The sequence below is a fragment of the Epinephelus moara genome, chromosome 24 (assembly GCF_006386435.1).
Source record: "Epinephelus moara isolate mb chromosome 24, YSFRI_EMoa_1.0, whole genome shotgun sequence".
Taxonomy (NCBI): domain Eukaryota; kingdom Metazoa; phylum Chordata; class Actinopteri; order Perciformes; family Serranidae; genus Epinephelus; species Epinephelus moara.
In genome coordinates this window covers 51,547,751-51,566,756 of record NC_065529.1, presented here as the reverse complement: position 1 = coordinate 51,566,756, position 19,006 = coordinate 51,547,751, and the positions used below count along the sequence as shown (strand labels likewise).

Sequence of the window (19,006 nt, the reverse complement as noted above, 5' to 3'; positions counted from 1 at the left end):
TCATCTCCAACTGAAAGAACCACCAGAATGCACTTACAATAAAGACTACTAAGTGAAAGGATGCATTTTGCTTCTTTTATTGAGTTGTTATAAAAAGGCAATGATCAGCCTTAGGTATCCAATACTTCGCTTAATTCTGTCAATTTTCATTGTTTTGCTTTTCAAGCATCAAACAAAATTTCATCAAGCGATATAGTCTTTTTATTTTATTTTATCATTCATCATGGAAAATATTTGAAGAAAAAAAAAAAATTTGTTCAAAGGGACCAATAAAGGCTACATTTTCAAAAATTTGAATTTTCTGACAATTATTTGATGGTTCAAGCAAGTTGTATTTAAATGGGAAGTGAATAAGAATTCAATATAATGTACTCAAGTGAACTTTGTGATCTGAAAATGTTTGAATTTACCTTGTAGTCCTTGATGAGTTCCCCTGAAGACTCCCCCAGGAATTCAATCAGGGCGCGAGTAATGGCCTCCCGTCTCGCTTCAACGTGTCGCTGTTTTAACAGACAGAAGATACTTGTGTAGGAAGTACCATATGAATTCACTAACCTAGACATGTTGTCAATAGAAGCAACATCAAACTTCATACAAAACTATGATATCCTGGATCTACATTGGTTGGTCTTCTGAGGGCTTCACTCTTAACTGCTGTAGGTTAACCCAGTTCAAAGTAACTGTATGCATTTGAAACTTTACCTCAGCCTTTCCCAAACTTTGGGTCAGGATCCAAAGTGGGTTGCCAACCGATTTTGCTTGGGTTGCCAGTTAGCAGAGTGAAATGTCAATTTTGTGAATTTATTTTCCAAATTAAAATAGACAGAGAGCATGATTTTTCACTGTCTGTTCAGCTCAGGTGCATCTCTCTCTACCGCTCTTTTTTGCCCTCTCTCCATTTCTCTCCCTGTCTTTCTCTCTCTCTCCCTGTATTTCTCGCCCTCTCTTCCCCTTCTCTCTCTCTCCCCTCTTTCCCTCTTTCCTCCCCCCACCCCCCCTCTCTCTTTCTCTCCCTGTGTGCGTGTGTATGTGTGCGCATGTGACAAAGAAAGATCAGGTTTGGGTCCCAGCAAGACATCAAATTTCTGTAATTGGTCTTGAGCCAAAACCCTGCTTTACCTGGCTGAGTGAATCCAGAAGTGGTCGTATTTTGGTCCCAGCTACTCCGCCTTTTTTGCTGAATATCTCCTGCATTTTTGGAGTGTAGAGGTCCAGCGTAGCAAGAAAAGTTCTTTCCGAGGGAACCGTTGTGATTCTTTTGAATTCCTCCTTGATCTGAACAAAGGAGGTACGATTATGCTATTTACTTTTTTCTTTTTCACAAACACTATTTCTTAATGGATTTATAAATGCAACACACAGACACTATTTTCATATATGGAATAAAAATATACAGCCACAGTAAGAAACAAATCTGAAATGCCAATAAATTAAATCATATCTAACATGATAAACCCAGTGAAATTTTGTGGGAATGAACATCTCTCCTGTCCTCTGTTTGCTCTGCAGATGCATAGACTTCTCCTGTCCTCTGTTTGCTCTGCAGATGCATAGACTGTCTGTCTCAGTACGATTTTAGATTTGTGGCAAACTAAGAGTACACTGCAAAATAACAAAAATGATAGCTTCCTCTTTAGCTTAATTATAATAATTAGCATCAGGGGTTTTTCCTGGCTCAGAAAGGGGATTTGGTGGTGATGTCTGTGGCGCGCGCGTCGCAAAATTTGGGGGATATACATTTACAGATCATGCAAATGTATTAAGCATGACTGCATTTGATATTGGCTATACAGTTAACAAGATTAAAGTCATCTCGCTTGTCACCAGACTGACTGGCAGACTGTGGCAGTGAGTAAGTCAGGGCTTGACGCTAACTTTTTCAACTTGGGAGCACATGTGCTCCCAAGTTGAAAAAGTTAGGAGCACAGAAAGAAATTTAGGGGCACAATGAAAATTGATCACATAATGTGTTTTCCGTAATAAAAAGGGATACATCAAATCCTCATCTGGGTCAGGCTTTTCCTCCTTTACTTCAGTGCTTCATCCTCTGAACACCACAAGCTGGCGAGAGTAACACACAACATACTGTTAAGAACACCACAAGCTGGCCAGAGTAGCGTAACGTTAACACACAACACGCTGTAAGAAAGGTGCTGCCCCTCTCAATTTAAATATACTGTCAAATTATAATTATGGTCACTGTTTGTCTGACCATACGCTGTGTTACTGACTCTGAATCTTGCTAGTATAACGTTAGCTTTCTAGCTTATAGCTGAGCCAGACGCTCAAGTTTGTCAGCGGACTGCGGGAAAGCGGTGAGGTCTCGGCCTCTCCAAGCCGCCCTAGAAACGCCGCGGATATTTGAAACGTTTATTTCTCCTCCCTTCCCCACGTCTATGCAGGAAAAACCCTGAATGACTTACCTTCAAGATGATTTAGCCGCTCCTGCCTCCATTAAACCTGACCACCGCGTCCTCTTCTTCTTCACTGTGTGTTTTGGCGGACAACGAAGTGCACGTCACAATGCGCATGCGCGGATTCAAAATACGCACACCACTATTGAAACTGACTTGGTATTTCTAAGTTCATGTGAATGACTATGAAACCCTTGAATATTATGTGAAAATACATAATAAAACTTACTCTTCCCACACAGTTTATTTATTACATGAATGACATATATAGTTTTACTTGAATAATTCCAGCTCTCACTGATACTTACAACTAGAAAATAAAAATGTGACAGTTAACCTAATAAATATTACTACACCACAAAATCGTTTTTTTCAGTGTAGAAAATAAAGTATATAACACAATGTATACATATATGTTGTAAAAAAAACAGAAAACAAACATGAAATATGTTCAAATATGTGCATTCTACTAAAGTGTGCTCAATAAAAGAACCAGAATAGAATAAATAAGAATGTGAAAGACTATTGTACAGTTAAATCATGATATACATGTTTTTATGAACGGTGTCTATTTGCACCCAGGTGAGAACAGTCACACTGCAGCTGTTGAGCTGTGTGCACCCGTCCCTACGATGTGTTTTCTGCTGTGAGGTTCCCTCCCTGCAGAAAACACAGAACATCCTGAACGACTCGTTCCATCCTGCTCATCTTGAAAAAAATGCCACAGGTGCATCAAAACACCACGCGAGTCAGTCTCTGCCACAAAGCCATCACCATACTGACCTCTGACCTGAGGCCAACTCACTACAACACATCACAGCTCATTCTCTAAAGTGCAATAACTTATTTTATGTGATATAATATGAACGAGCACTTTTTAAAATCCCATTTTAACTGCATATGTTGGCGATGAGTATACGGTATCTACATATACTGAAGAATATGAGAGGAATGGAGGCATTTATTTATTTTTATTAATGTTTATTACTTTAACATGACCCTGGTCCTTGACTGCACCTGCATTTCATTGCATGTTTTTTACAATGACAATAAAGAAATCTGAATCTTTGTACGACCTCAATCCACACGACCACCTGTGCCTGTGACTTCCTCCATGTATGATACACAAACATGAAGCACCTCATGGATTTAAATATAATGCAAATAAAATTTAAATGTAATTTCTAGGAGAAAGACAGTGACTCTCCTCTGCTGGCGGCTCATTTGTATCTGTGGAGAATAAAAAAAGCCAAACTTTAAGAACCAAATTCTCTTAAAGTGCTACGACCCTCGACTACAGAACAACCAATCAGACACACAACATTTTTTTGAACAAAGTTCTTAAAAGCCCACCGTGCCCTCTTCCCCACCACGACTACCTCCACTCTTCTCCTCTTCTGAGACTGTCCGATGCTCATAGGTGTCGTCTCTGAGACCACAGCCTGGTTATAATCCTGCTGCATTTGAAACAACAGTGTGGACGACGTGTTTCTGCTCTCACACACTTTATAACTGTTTCCATCGCAGCGCCATCATTCACCACACATTCACGGCCCCGTGTGGCAGCCTCACACTGATATCCTGCAGTCTGACACAGATTTTATGAGACAATCTAACACACTGCGACATGAAATACTCCCAGACTAAAGGCACCTTCAGTGTCTGCTCCACCTGACCTGCATACACTGCCGGCCTGTGGGAGGGAACTGGAGCAGTGACAGGACTCCACACAGGAACACCACCAGGGACTCACCCTGCAGGGACCTCTCTCCTGTGAGGCAACAGTCACTGAAAATGAGCCATTATACCCGCTGTCGGGTAAATTCCAGCCACCGCAAACTGTACCGATTCATTTTTAATAGGCTAAACTGTGTGCTACTCAATATTCATACTGATGTACCCAGCAGTGGGATATTTCACACAGGATTATGTAAAGAATGTGTGACCCAGGTCTGATATTTAGCACTTGAAACAGTATAATCGAGCCTGGTAGAGAGTGTTTCCACTCCACGCTGAGCAGACGGGGTGGCTATCCTGCCTGGAGCCGCAGCCACGCCGGCTAACAGGATTGGTTTTGGTTTGAATGGAGAATCTTCTTGTCATGCAGTTTAAATACTCCTTCTGACGCCTGTTCAACCAACCAGGACACAAACTCTGCTGCTTACATTCCTATCTGTGTCGTCCTCTGCAACTTCAGGCTGAGCCACAGTAAACCTGTGAGTTCAACTTCCACCAACCCACAGAGAGCCAACACAACATCAGTCGCTCAGAGAGGCTCAATCCAGATCCCCCCCCCCCCGATGTCATCATCTGACCAAATTTTTAAGACAGAACAAGACAGATTAATCTACCAAAGAAGCCCAGCAGGCAGGAGAAACAGCTGAAATAGCTTCAGTTAACTAACAGCAGAGTTCCAACATTTTCATGGACAAAATTTTAAAACTTTTCCGTGACTTTTCAAGGACCCTTAATGACATTTGTTCTCTTTGTACCACTTACCCTGCACTTTTCAAAAATGTCAGCTTTAAACTCTATTCAGACAGAATTTCAGGTAGCAGAGAAAAATGGAAGGCAGTGAGAAAATACATCATCATCCTCATTGTGACCTCGTCACATGTCCACGTTTGGTCATGGACTTTCCACGTCCACATATGACGTCCAAGGTACCCTGGGTGTGTTGGTTGTTGACGTTCTGGGACGCCGTGTCAACTTCAGCCTGTTACATGCATTGTCTGTTTTCAAAATACACTTCTGTTTCCACAGGAAATGTACAGTTTGCATACAGTCTCTTTCAAAATAAAAGCACTACGTCTGTACAAGACCATGATTGATGTTTTTGTCCTCCAACAACACACACACATGTGGCTGGGTTTAGGAAAAAAGAACTGTGAGTACGAACTGGTTCTTCTGATTCATACAGGAAGTGAACACCGGCCTTAAGGGTGAGAGTCGGTGGTTGTTGGACCCATCCATCACCCCTCCCGCCCTACTCAGACTTTGCCACCTTCACTTTTGTTGTCGTCCTGCTGCTTCTCCACCTGATAGCGCCAGGCGCTGTTAAACAATAATGGCAACCGGCTAGGTACTGTTTCATGCCAACATGAAAGGATTTTCTGTCTGTGTGTGACGCCAGAAGTCACTGCCTAAGCACCGGTTTTTGACGACCTCAGAGTGAGACCAGGTTGGAACATGCAGAGATGTACCTGATGGTAAGCAAGACGTCACAAATCAACACAGAGCTGTGTCACATCGACAGCTACAGGAAATAAATTTGCTGTTATGTGACATTACATTATTACATTACATTTTCCATGACTGTGGGAACCTTGTAACAGTAATGAATAAACTGTGAGAATAGCTTGGTTAAAGTAACTGAAATGAAACTGAAATGCTTCTTATAACGATCAAGTTACATATATATCTTTGTGTCCACGTTACACTTCAATATCTCAACAGACTTTAACAGTTTTAATGATTATTTATAAGAACACATTTAAAGTTATTGGCTTCTTTCCATCACAGGTAGCTTGTTTAGATTTAGTCTACTGCAGTTTGCAAAGCATGCTGGGAATTTCCCTCTACTACTCTGTTTGGAGGGCTACTCTCAATCCCACAACAGAAACAGGACACCCTTCCCTACGCAGCAGCACTACAGACGAAGTGGTAGGGCCAAGGGGGAACTGGGATCAGGCCAAAGGCAATCAGAGAGTCAGGAAATAAAATCACTTCCTCCTCATTAAAAGAAGTGAAGTCAGGTAACAATAAAACACTCCTTCATGAACTGATTAGATCCTTCACATCGTGACATGCATGTATATCTCACTGATGCACTGTGGGAGTATTTACAGAGGACTTGTGGCTGTTATTCAGGAGCTAAACAAACTTAATTACTGAGGAACCACACTGAAGTTTGACGTCAGTAAAATGTTGGGTCTCATGTGTTATGTATTTTAAGTTGTTCCTGCTCAGAAACACAATGCACAAGACTGACTGACCACTGCAGCAGAAAACTGAGTTGGAAATGTAATGTCGGAGAAAAGCAGGAGGAGCTATGAGCGAGACGAGTCCAAACAGAGAAACATAAATCACAAGATGCATTGTGAAGTCATTTTACAGAGGCTCTCTGCTCAGCACCGCAAATCACTAACCTGATATTTTTTTGTTTTTATACAACTTTGTTTCCCTCCTGCTTCTTTTTAATGTTTCACAGCAGCTCCGCTCCACTGAGACGTGACTGAAGCAGCCTCTTATATCTCCTTATTTTTATCTGTTTACTGAGACGATCCTGTAAAAGCAGAGTTTAAAGCTCCAGTGTGACGGATTCAGAGGGAAATATTGTCAGAGGTGGAATATAATATAATCAGCTGAGAATAAGAATCATTGGGTTCTGGTTACCTTAGATTGAGACATTTATATTTACACAGGGAGCAGGTCCTCGTCTACAGACGTTCTACATCTGCAACAAGCAGCATTGGAATTACACTGATTCTTTAAAACATGAAACGTCTCTATTCAGTGTTTTTACTGGTTTAAATCAGCTGGTGTGTGTGTTGCAGAGAGGAGGAGACCTCTGTGGATAATTCAGCTCCTGAACACTGAAGGAATTTAAACCAGGAGAAGTTTCAGCTGGTTGCAGTCTCTGATCCTCACCACTAGGTGCCACTAAATCTCCCTTAATCTGACACACTGTTCGAACGAAACTCGTCTGTTGCCAGTTTACCTGCATGCTCTACTTCTGTCTCAGTTTCCTCCTCTTTACATCCGTTTTTATTTCTCTTGTTTGTCTTTCCTCCTCCTCCCCTCTCGTTCTGTCTTGGTGTGCTTCATTAGGCCGTAACACCAGTCGACTCAGCACAGGTGCACGTTGACGAGAAGATACAGGGTCATTAAACCCTCCCGTCGCTGCACATTATGGTGTATACCTCCTTTGTTAGTCATAAATTTTAGCGAGCATGAGAGCAAAATGAAAATTTAACTTCTCTCTGTCTCTCTTATAAAAACACAAGAGTTTGGCTGCAGCGGCGTTTTATGAGCCGTGCTGCTGCTGTGGAGCGAGAGGGACGGTGCTGCTACACAAGACGTGCCACATAATGACAGTGGTAGGTGGGTTCAGTTGGATGTGTTTTGTGTCGGTAATGGGAGTGAGTGGGCGGGATGGAGGCTGCAGCTCATTAGATACATACACTGTAATATGACTCCACCATATGTGACAATGTTAATTTGGATAATGGGCTATCAGTGCTTTTTACAGAAAAACACATGTAGCATCAGGACTGCTGTTTCAAAGCAGGTCACTGAGAACAAACACTGACTTGGTTCATCGCCTCTTTCACATTAATGAGACGGTCACACACGACATGATGAGGAAATTAACCTTTGAAAGACGGACCTCCAGCAGACGGCCACAGGAAATGGTTGTTTGCATGATTCTGTTTAAACTGATCTAAAATAAGAACAACAACAGAGATAATTCACCCTTTTAGCAGCAGAGAGCGAAGGCTTCTGTCTTCCTCATCATCAGGTCAGTACCTTATGATACCTGACAGCAGAGTGAACACAGTTCTCTCAGCAGCAGAGAGGCTTCTGTGTTCATGTCATTACGCTGTACGCTCGTAATGACGTCAATGCGTCGTGGAAGATTGTGGGTCAAAATATCCAGAAAAGCACACTGGCTTACAGACTGCAAAATCAGACCGGATGAAGAAGAAAATCCTGGTATATTTGACATACTGTATTTGACATACAGTGTACTGGGACATACTCAGTCTTCTTCTGGCGTATAATATAGTATGGTGGTATAGGGACTGGAATGTACAGTTGGTTATGGTTGAGTAAAGATCATGTTTTGGCTTGAAACACTTGGTTTTGGTGGCACAATTCTGGCTGGAAAAAGTAGCAACGTCTCAGTTTGTCTGCCTAAACAGCTTCTGGAAGCTCAGTGACGAACCACAACCAGTTTTGTTGACTGTTGGTGTTGAGCAGAGATCTGCAGTTTGGTGGTCTATGAGTCACACCATCCACCATCCCCTCCACCTCCTCAGGACAAAGTCAGCTCACATACTACGTCACTTTAGAGATGTTGGTATGACACACATTTGTGGAATGTACAGTGCAGACATTTTCCTGTGGGGACGCGGACGGTGAAATAACTGTTAGCTACAGCCTGAATCAGACCATGAATACATGTGTAAAATCTACGAGACACAACTCTGAAAATTATTTGTCAAACGTCCTAAAGAACCGAGCGTGAGATGGATCGGCGGTTTGGTGCAGCGTCTACAGTGATGCTGGGCCATCGTGATGAAGACGGAGCTGAGCTTGGAAGAAAAGCTTTCGATTTCCTGGTCCATCTGCGTCCCAACCCTCACCTATGGTCATGAGCTCTGGGTAGTGACTGAGAGAAAGAGATCAGGAATACAAGCGGCTGAAATGAGTTTCCTCTGTAGGGTGTCTGGGCTCAATCTTAGAGATAGGGGGAGGAGTCAGACATCTGGAGGGATTGCTTCATGTCAAAAGGGGTCAGTTGAGATGGTTCAACATCTGATCAGGATCCTCCTGGTCCAGCTGGTAGGAGGCCCCGGGGCAGACCCAGAGCACACTGGAGGGATTATAGATCTCATCTGGTCTGGGAACACCTCGGGGTCCTCCAGGAGGAGCTGGAAAGCGTTGTTGGGGAGAGGGACGTCTGGGGTGCTTTGGTTGGCCTGCTGCCCCCACGACCCGGCTTCGGATAAGTGGTTGAACATGAATGAATGGACGTCCTCAGCTTGTATCAGCCTGTTAGTGTTTATCATGTAACGTTTAGTAAAGTTTCAAGTTTGATAAAATCAAACACAAATATGTTGTGAAGTAACGTTACAACCTTTCAGCTCTTACAGCAGTATTTCAGAAAGATTTGGGAACATCCTGATATTTACTGAAACACTTTTGGCCACTAAGATCTCAGCATGAATATTTGATGCCGTCACATCTTTAATAATGAGAATAAAAGAGAACGATGGAAAAATTCATGAGTCTAATTACTGATCCTGGCACACGCCCACGTGCTGCCAGCCCACTGCCCTACATGTACTGTAAAAATCTTTTTCTGGCTGTGACCTGACCCAAGATCCACCGGGGGAGGGGGCAGCAGTCCAGAGAGTGAAGCCTTAATGTGTTTGTGGTGTGACTCCGCTGCCAACTAGGCCATTTAGGAACATCAGGGGCGTAATGAAGTGAAAACAGCTGTGGAACAGATGACTTTTCTATCACAGGGGAAAATAATTACCCTCCCATCTCATCCCACTGAGTGTTGGGTTGAAGGGATGCAGAAACCAGATTCCTCCCATTCTCCTCCACTTGTGACCCAGTTAGCTGCAGAAAAACCTGCGAGATGTTCTGTAACGTGTGTGACGGACAAATTAGTGGGGTAAAATTAAAATAGCAAATATTAGTTTTTCTTGGATAAATGAGGACGTAGTAGAGAGTCATTTATTTCATTCATGGTTTTAATACCAGGACAGTCTGCAGCAGCCATGCGTACTCCTCTGAAAATAAATTTAATTTTCGTTTATTTTCTTCTGACTCAAGGTCACAGTTCACCCCTTTTTTTAAAGTTCTGTTTGTTGTGTTATTGGCCTTCACGGCAGCGCTGAAAAAAGAAACCAGCAGCATCTTGGTGCCGTGCGCTTTGAAAAATGTGGGACAGAAGAAACACTCTCAGCTCCTGGTGAGAAACAGCCTTTCAAAGTCTGTTATTTAAAACATCTTGAGCCCGGCCGCCATTAAGTTCTTTTCCAAATCAGCTTTCAACAGCTGAGAGTGAAAGCCAAAGCCTTGAAAAGCTTACAAAGTTACTAAGCTGTGGCTCAGACGTAAATAAATAAAATATCTGAAGCAGCTGAAGAAACAAAGGGAGAGGGGGGTCCAGAGGGGTCCTGACCTGCGGCGCTCGTATGAACAGTTCAGTAATCAGAGTCATTTCTTCTGGTTTAATCCGCCTTCTTAGGAGTCACTTGTGTTTGGGTGAAGGAAACATCCCAGAGTCTCCGTCTGCTTCTGAATGGTATCAACATCTTTGACAAAAGAAACGTAATAACAGACATATTTGTCCAGTTTATCAAACTAAAAACAAAACCTCCCCCAAGATGGAAATTTTACTGGAACTCACATTTGAAAGGAAAAAAAAACCTCAGAAGTTTTGTATTCCTAAATCGACCCGGTCTCACTGAGTCGTCCAATAGAAACAAAGAATAAACATTTTTACATAAAATCTATCCAGTGAATTCTGTCATTTCCAGACGTGTGGATGCTGATAAATCTTGTTCTTTTTGTGGACACACGATGAAACATCTTTCAGTGCAGAAACAAACATGACATTTCTGTCTGATTTAAGTTGTCATGTTTTCAGCACCACTGATGTCGCTCATTGTTTTACTGTGAAAGATATGATCTGTTCTGCTGATACGAGCGACATGTTTATTTCTTTACTGTATTTGGGAAACTGAACTCAGTGCTGAGCTCTCTGCTGCTCACAGCAACAACACAAGCACGGAACAGAAAATGACAAGAAAAAAACCGTAATGAAACTCTGTGACGTGAAATGCATTGTTTGTGTTTGTTTTTTTCCTAATGTCCATTTTATTTATTATACATTTTCTGAATATTTATATTTTTATATTATCATTATTGTTATTATTATTATTATTTAATTCTCAGCTTTTGTAGAATATCATTAATCTCCCATTGCAGTTGATGTTCCCAGCTGCTCTTGTTTTATATCTGACATGATCTGTGTGTTGTATGGTTGAATAAAGGTTAACAAAAATACAGAGCTGTTTTCTGTGTTTTCCTGCACTGTAAACCCAGATTTTGTTTCTAATTAAACTTCAGAGTAATCTTTACTAATTCTTTCATGTTTTGTAAAAACATACTATCATTACTAAACAACATTAGTTGTTTGTACTATTTAGCTGAAAGATTTATTCCACTAATCATGTTAAGCAGAGATAACTTGGTATGTTAACTTTTTTGTAAGAAAGGGGAGGGGCTAATTCAAAATTCTGCCTGGTCATGTGACGAGGCCAGCTGCTTGTAATTGGTGTGTCCATTTCAGGCTCTACACTTGGTGGAACCAGCACAGCGGCGGCAGACCGTGAAGCAGCAAGAGGAATGGTTAGTATGTGAAATAACTATTGTAGTGATCTTTGTGGGGAATTTTAATACCCAAAACAACAGTCTGTTAACAATAAGCATCTCTTGCACTGGCAGTTGAGCACTTGCAAAATGCTTTTGTGGTTGTTCAGGATAAACTGCATGAGCTGAAACTCGTTTTAAATGCAGATAAGACGAAGCTTATGTTGTTTACCACCTCAAAGGCTAGGTTACAAAATGTACCTGTGGTGGTCACTGTTGGTGGAAAGGAGATAGAAGTTGTTAACTCGTACAAGTACCTGGGTATCTTGATCGATGACTCCCTTAATTTTAAACATCATGTGCTGAACCTGGTGAAAAAACTGAGGCTAAAACTGGGTTTTTATTTTCGGAATAAGTTGTGTTTTTCTTTTAATGTAAAAAAGCGTCTAGTTGCTGCAACTTTTTTACCTGTATTAGACTATGGTGATCTCTTGTACATGCATGCCTCTGCTCAATGTCTCCATATGGTTGACTCAGCCTACCATGCGTCCCTAAGGTTCATTACAAATTGTAAAGCACTGACTCATCACTGTGAGTTGTACTCTCGGGTAGGATGGCCCCCCCTGGCGACCCGTAGGCTCCTACATTGGTACACCTTTATATATAAGGCAATTCTTGGTCTGCTTCCATATTACCTGTGTGTTTTCATCACGCAAAAAAACACCGGGCAGTATTCACTGCGTTCTCAGGACCTCTTTCTGCTCTCTGTCCCAAATGCTCGGACTGAAATTGGGAAAAGGGCTTTTGGGTATTCTGCACCCTCAGCCTGGAATTTGTTGCAGAATGTTTTAAAACTGAAGGAGCTCGTGTCGTTACATGTTTTTAAATCTAAATTGAAGGACTTGGAAGCAGTTTCTATGGGATGTCGATGTTTTTAGCTTGACTGTTTGTACAAATTACTCCCAGAAACACTCGTTTTGATTTATTGGTAGTTTTTCTTTATGCAAATTTTAGTGCTTGTGAATTGTACTTGTTCTCCCTGTATGTCTCTGTCTGCAACTTTGTGTTTTTGCTGCTGACCGTCTTGGCCAGGTCTCCCTTGAAAAAGAGATTCTTAATCTCAACGGGACTAACCTGGCTAAATAAAGGTTAAATAAAAATAAAATAAATAAAAAATAAGTAAATGCTAAAGTAAACTTAGAGATAACTTGCTGACACAGTTTTTTTCTGTCTACTGTTTGAGCCGACTTTGCAAATGCATGGTGTTCATTCATTTCAAGAAGTAAACTTAAACTAAATTAATCTCAATTAATTATCTCAAATAAATTAATCTCAATCGCAATTATCTCTATCTCGGAAGTTTAATTAGAAACAAAATCTGAGTTTACAGTGTTCAAACAAGTTGCAGCTGATGTTATGCTTTTTTGTTTTTAAATAAAATGCATTGGAGCATTTAAATGTATTGTTTAATTTCTTCATTTCCATACAATTTAATTGAAACAATGTTTTTATACAATCTTAAAAATCAAAAGCGAATTAAATTAACACATTCATTGTAATGAACGATAAGTTGCAATAACTGATCATATTAGATAGTTTTTTCTAATGATTTTGAGTAGACACTACTAATACGTACTTATCAAGCCTACTGCATAAAATTAAGGTTATATGTTAACACGACATGACGTCTTAAGTTTCAGTTTGTGTAAAAACTAAAGGTTCTATGTTAATACAACTTGACTTATTTAGTTTTAGCTTGTGTAAAAACTTAACCCGTATAAGGCAGCGGGTTTCCATGCAATTTGCGAGTAAAGTCAACTAATTCGGGTTTAGAGTGTACGAAAACTACCAAAAAAATATATATCCCGCCTAATGATGAGCCAGTAATTCGTGCATAACCCAAGATAATTTGGAAGTCTGATCACGTGGCCAATGTGCTGACAGGAGTGAACAATGATGCTGAGTCTTGTGAGGAGGCAGCTCAGGGAGGTGGATCGGTCACCAAACACAGGACTCTGAGTCATTTTAAGGTACGTCCTGAACGTTCCTCTTCCTAACCCTAACCACTGTAACTCTGATCAGACTAAAATGCAACATCTACTCTGATAAAATAGCGTCACAGATGCAGCAACAAATGTCAGTGATGTCACAGCCTCAGAGACAACAACAACAACAACAACAACAACAACAACAGCTCACTCTGCCTTTTTATTTACTCCTATGGTTTATGTGTTTACAATTTACGTCTCTGATTTTGCATTAAAATATTAATTGTTTCTTAATCTGTCTAAAGCAAAGTTACTTGTATAAACACACGACACCTTTAATTAACACACCAAGTCAAACACACAAAACAAACAAAAGCTGGAGTTCATCTCCTCACAGCTCAGTCTGCTTTGTATTTACTCTTCTACTCCATATTTTTGTTTGTTTGTTTTCACACACAGATAAAACATGTGTTTATAGGTAAACATATATGAGACATATGAGATATCTATGTAAATATGAACGTCTTTATATGAACTGTATATATGTATGTTACTGATTTGCTCTGTTGACTTTTGTCATTTGTGGAATCAGCTGTAAATTTTATTCACTGCCTTTTAATTGTGTTTGTGTTTAGCAACATGTTAAATGTCGGCTAATAAAGCCTGTTGAATTAAATTAAACTTAAGTCAGGAACACAACGTCATTCATACCAACAGCTGTGTGAGGACACATTGTGTTGTTGGGGGGAGGAGTGTCTCTGGGTACAGGAAGTCATAGATTTGTTTCCTAGAAAATAAAGACTGATAAACTGGCCCAGGATCAGCTGATGGTGTAATGAGGTCACGCTATATGTCATCAGTCAGAATAACAGGGTTTGGTGTGACGTTACCGTGCACCTGGTACTGAAGCTTTAACATAACACACAGGAGAGTGTAGGAGCTGTGAGGAGCAGGAGGAGGAGCTGTGAGGAGGAGAGAGATAGAAAGGATTGTTTGAGGTCTTTAACTCGGAGTAATACCCTCTAATTATGAGGCGTATTAAGACTGTGAAGAGCTGAGAGGGTTTTAACAGAATGAAGGAGAAAAGGATGATTTGTTCAACCAGCGACCGGCGAACGAGAGGAGCAGAGGAGCTGTTCTTTCAGCACCACTCCTCCCTCCTTCCCTCTCTGCATGTCTTCACTGTGTGTCTGTCTCACTCCGCTCACTCTGCGTGCCTCACACACACACACACACACACACACACACACACACACACACGTTATAAATCTCTGTCCGAATCTCTGTTTGTGTGCTTTTCTCTCCATCTTACTCTGTCCTCAGTTTCAATCTGATCTCAGTTCAGAACCAAGAACACGCCCCCTGCAGGAGGAGCAGATCAGGTCATGTCTTACTGCTACGAGTTGAGAGGGCAGCTGAGACAGGATTGTTTACAACCAACATAACCAGACAGCTCATGATGCTCCACAGCAGGTCTGCAGGATATCCTGATAAGATGCATGAATAATTAAAAACTATATTTTAGTGCAATCACTCAATTAATAAACAAAAGTTTGTTATTATGATGCACCTGAAAACAGAACCAGTGCACAGGCACAGGGCCGCAACAAAGATCTGGGCTCCATGCACAGCCAGTCTCTGTTAGCTCTCTCTCTCTCTCATGCACCTTTCTTTCTTTCTTTCTTTCTTTCTTTCTTTCTTTCTTTTCTGCAACCCAGACTTCACTCTCTTGGGGAAAAACATATCAGTGCATTGGTGCACACTCACTTGGCTCTCGCTGCATTTAGAGAAAAAAATCCCAGTGCAATGACGGACTAAACCATTTTGTGCCAGTATGGGGTGGGAGGGGCCTCAGACAGCTGTAGCTTTTTCAGACAACATTCATTTTTTAAAATCAATTTATTCAGCCAATTTTAATTTAGCTATGGCGCTAATAACTTAGAAATAAAAACTGCAAATCAAACCAAACTTTTCTCTCGAGGTTTTCTCAATGACCCCCAACCACTGGGGCCCTACCACTGGGGCCCTACCACTGGGGCCCTGGGTAGTCAGTCCCCAGTTTTGCAGCTTGTTCCAGGTGAGATGGATAACACGACTATATTGTGAACATCAAGTAGAGATGGTCACCTTTCTTTAGCCACTGCCTGAGACTCGCTTCGACAATTAACCTCTCTCCCTCTCACAGACATGACTCGTCACACACACACACACACACACACACACACACACACACACACTCCTGCGCCCATCCAGATCATTTTATTCTGAGCGTGAGCAGGCGAGGTGTGTTTCTCCATACCGCCAACGTTACGGTTTAGTTGCACTTCGCGACCATGGAGCCACTTGCAGATATTATTCACATATGAACTGTAGAGCTGTGTTTGTCTCCACCGTGAATTAATCCTCATGTTTCAAGGTGCAGCAGCAACAGTTTAACTTTCTGCTAACTGCTAACAGCTAACTGTTGAACAGAAGTTTCAGGTTCATCCGAGCCGGGTGCTTCAAAATAAAAGCACCAGTGCTTCCACCTTGATTTAAACATAAAAATACTTTATATACCTTCATAATAAGAGTACCTTATTAAACTGTATTATAACAGTACTTTATTTAACTTTGTTGTAACATTCTATAATTTTGTGTTTTAGTAGTCTACCGTACTTTAGAGACTTCAAAACATCAGCTATAACTCAGCCCTGCTCACAAATAGTCGAAGACAAATCTCAGATCTCAGGAAACTGGCAAGTGGCACAAAAATCAATCTGCAGGGCGCCTTTAATGTCACTGAACACACCACAAACACCAAACCTTTGAAGGATTGAGCTCTCTCATAGACCAGTAACAGAAAACATTTTTAATAAGCACATAAATCCTGTTCCTGTCGTCAGCAGGACTGCTGACACTAAAACCTCCAACAGGACCACAGGACACATTTCCAAGCTTCACACTGACCTCGAAGGATTTATATGTTTCACGCTTCTTAAATACAGCAGCAGTATTTCCTGAGCGCTTCAGTTTCACATCAACATGAACACACAGAGGAAACACACCCAACCAGCTGATGTCTGATCAGAATGTGACGGCTCATCTTTCCTTTTTTGGAAGCCAAGAAGCAGCACTCTCTGATATTAATGCTCAGTGTGCACGCACATCTCACATGGATGGCAAAGCAAACACACACACACACACACACACACACACACACACACACACTGATGGCATCCTCTCCGCAGGAACGTGTGATTTGCGGTTCTTGTCCAGACCCAGCCCCTCAGCCACACCACGCGTGACTCTGAGAGGGTTTTCCTTGTGTGTGTGTGTGTGCGTGTGTGTGCGTGTGTGTGTGTGTGTGTGTGTGTGTGTGTGTGTGTGTGTGTGTAAACGGTGGAGACTGTGAGGGGGGACGACAGGCCCGCAGCTTGTGATGCTGCAGCTGAAGCGGCTGCATGAGGACTGCGGGTTACATAAGCAGAAGCTGACACTAATGATGATGTGTGTAAATGAGTCTCATGTAGTGAGTTCAGTCTGAGGAAACTGTGCGCGCGGCCCCTACCTGGAAGAGGCGCAGGATGTTGGCCACCATGATGGACACGGAGCTGGCCGACGCTCCGATGACCCCGACAACTTTCTCGGGTTTGACAAACACCGGCGGCTCCCCGTTGGTGCACCTCACGTCCGACGTGTCCTTCTGAATGAGCGCCTGGACGAAGGTGAGCGACTGCTCCAGCGCGTACGTGTCCCGGGAGCAGGTGTCCAGGATCCGGGCGCCCAGGGTGACGTTGGGCAACAGCTCCTCGTCGCCGTTGATCTGGTCCAGGGCGTACATCATCGCCTCCAGCCGGTGGATGCCGTTTTCCTTCTTTATGTCCCCGCACGGCATCCCCGGGACCCCCCTGGCGTGGACCGGGAAGAGCCCCCCCAGCGTCACGTCGCCCTCCACCCGGATCGAGTGCGGCGCGTAAATCTCCTGGGAGCCGGCCAGGTCCAGGAAAGCGTGAAGCATCCACAACACCCGGATTGTCAGACCCGCTTTCAGTTGGGGGGCATTATCAGATGGTCTGCCCATGATCGGATCTGCCCCCCACCACACACACACACACACACACACACACACCAACAGTTGAACCACAGCAGCTCCAACACCGACTCCGGCTGGAAAACGCGGAGCCTCTGCAGGTGCAGACACTTCTTAGGATAGTTTTACAAATCCAACACACGAGTTCATTCCTGTCCTCGATCCCGCGGAGAAAAACGACAATATGAGACTACAGTAATCCCGCAGGTTCACACACACAAACACAAACACAAACACACACACTCACACACACACACACATCCAAAGCAAGCTCAGCCACTGATTCACCAATGCGTTATCCCTGTGAAGTGTGCGCAGAGCTGCTGCCGCCGCTGCACGCAGCCACGGTCGCTTGTTGCTCGAGAACCCATTCCGGGATTTCAGAGAGGAAACAAAGAAACACACAGCATCGGTGCGTGTTCACACACAGCTGGAGGAAGGAGCAGGAGAGGAAGACTCCGTCAGGCTATCCCGGTATTCCGTGTGTGGAGCCGTGAAGGACCCAGCCCAGCCGGCTCTGATGTCATACTTGAGTAAATAACAACAGATAAATGTGGTCACACCTGCGGATGGAGATCAGGCAGCTTTAATAGTTTCCTCGAGCCTGGACTCAAGATGTGGGGACACAAAGGAGAAGGCGTCAAAGCGGCACCGCACGCGCTGCTGAGTGCACGAAATAACTCTGCTGAGAGCACGAGCCGTCTGTGACTGGCTCCTCATCCCTCCCACAGCCCGGCCCCACGGTCACCTGTCTGTCTGCGGACAGATGCTGCTGCGCCGAGGAGCACAAGAAGAAGAAGTGGAGGTCTGTGGGCTCAAAGTGTCTGAATAACAAGAACCCCCCCCCCCCCCTCTCTCTCTCCCCCCCTCTCTCTCTCTCTCACACACACACACACACACACACATACAGACACGCAATCACACGCGCACACTCCGCCCACGCGCGTTCGTGTAATTATCAGTCCAAGGTGCCAAAACGATTTGCACAAACACACTGAAACAAAACACATTTTGAATTATGGACAGCTCGTGTTGTTATGAATGACTGCATTCAGAAGAAAATAAAAAAGCTGCAGTTGTTTCATGTTTACACACACACACACACACACACACACACACACACACAGAACACTGGTTTATCTGCTTCATATTTCAGTTCTGCTCACTTTATTAAAATGGCTTTAAATCATTAGTTTGAACTGTTTCAGAGCTTTGCTGCAGAAAGTGACTCCTTACGCTCATCATGAATTCTGAATGAGAAGATGTGTTTACATCAGAACACCGACTTAAAGGTCCATCGTGTCAGATTCAGGAGGATTTAGTGGCACCTAGTGGTGAGGGCTGCAGATTACAACCAGCTGAAACTTCTCCTGGTTACAATTCCTTCAGTGTTCAGGAGCTGAATTATCCTCAGAGGT

The 19,006-nt window shown here is 42.8% G+C and overlaps 1 protein-coding gene across 1 annotated transcript in view; it reads right to left on the bottom strand.

Moving 5' to 3' along the window:
- Positions 1 to 18,020, bottom strand: part of LOC126385742 (metabotropic glutamate receptor 7) — a 397,617-nt gene extending 379,597 nt beyond the window's left edge. Inside the window, exon 1 of the mRNA XM_050037660.1 lies at positions 17,067 to 18,020. Within this exon, the coding sequence (XP_049893617.1) occupies positions 17,067 to 17,579 (513 nt within the window). The 5' untranslated portion in view covers positions 17,580 to 18,020. The remainder of the gene's footprint in view (positions 1 to 17,066) is intronic.
- Between the last annotated feature and the right edge of the window lie 986 nt (positions 18,021 to 19,006).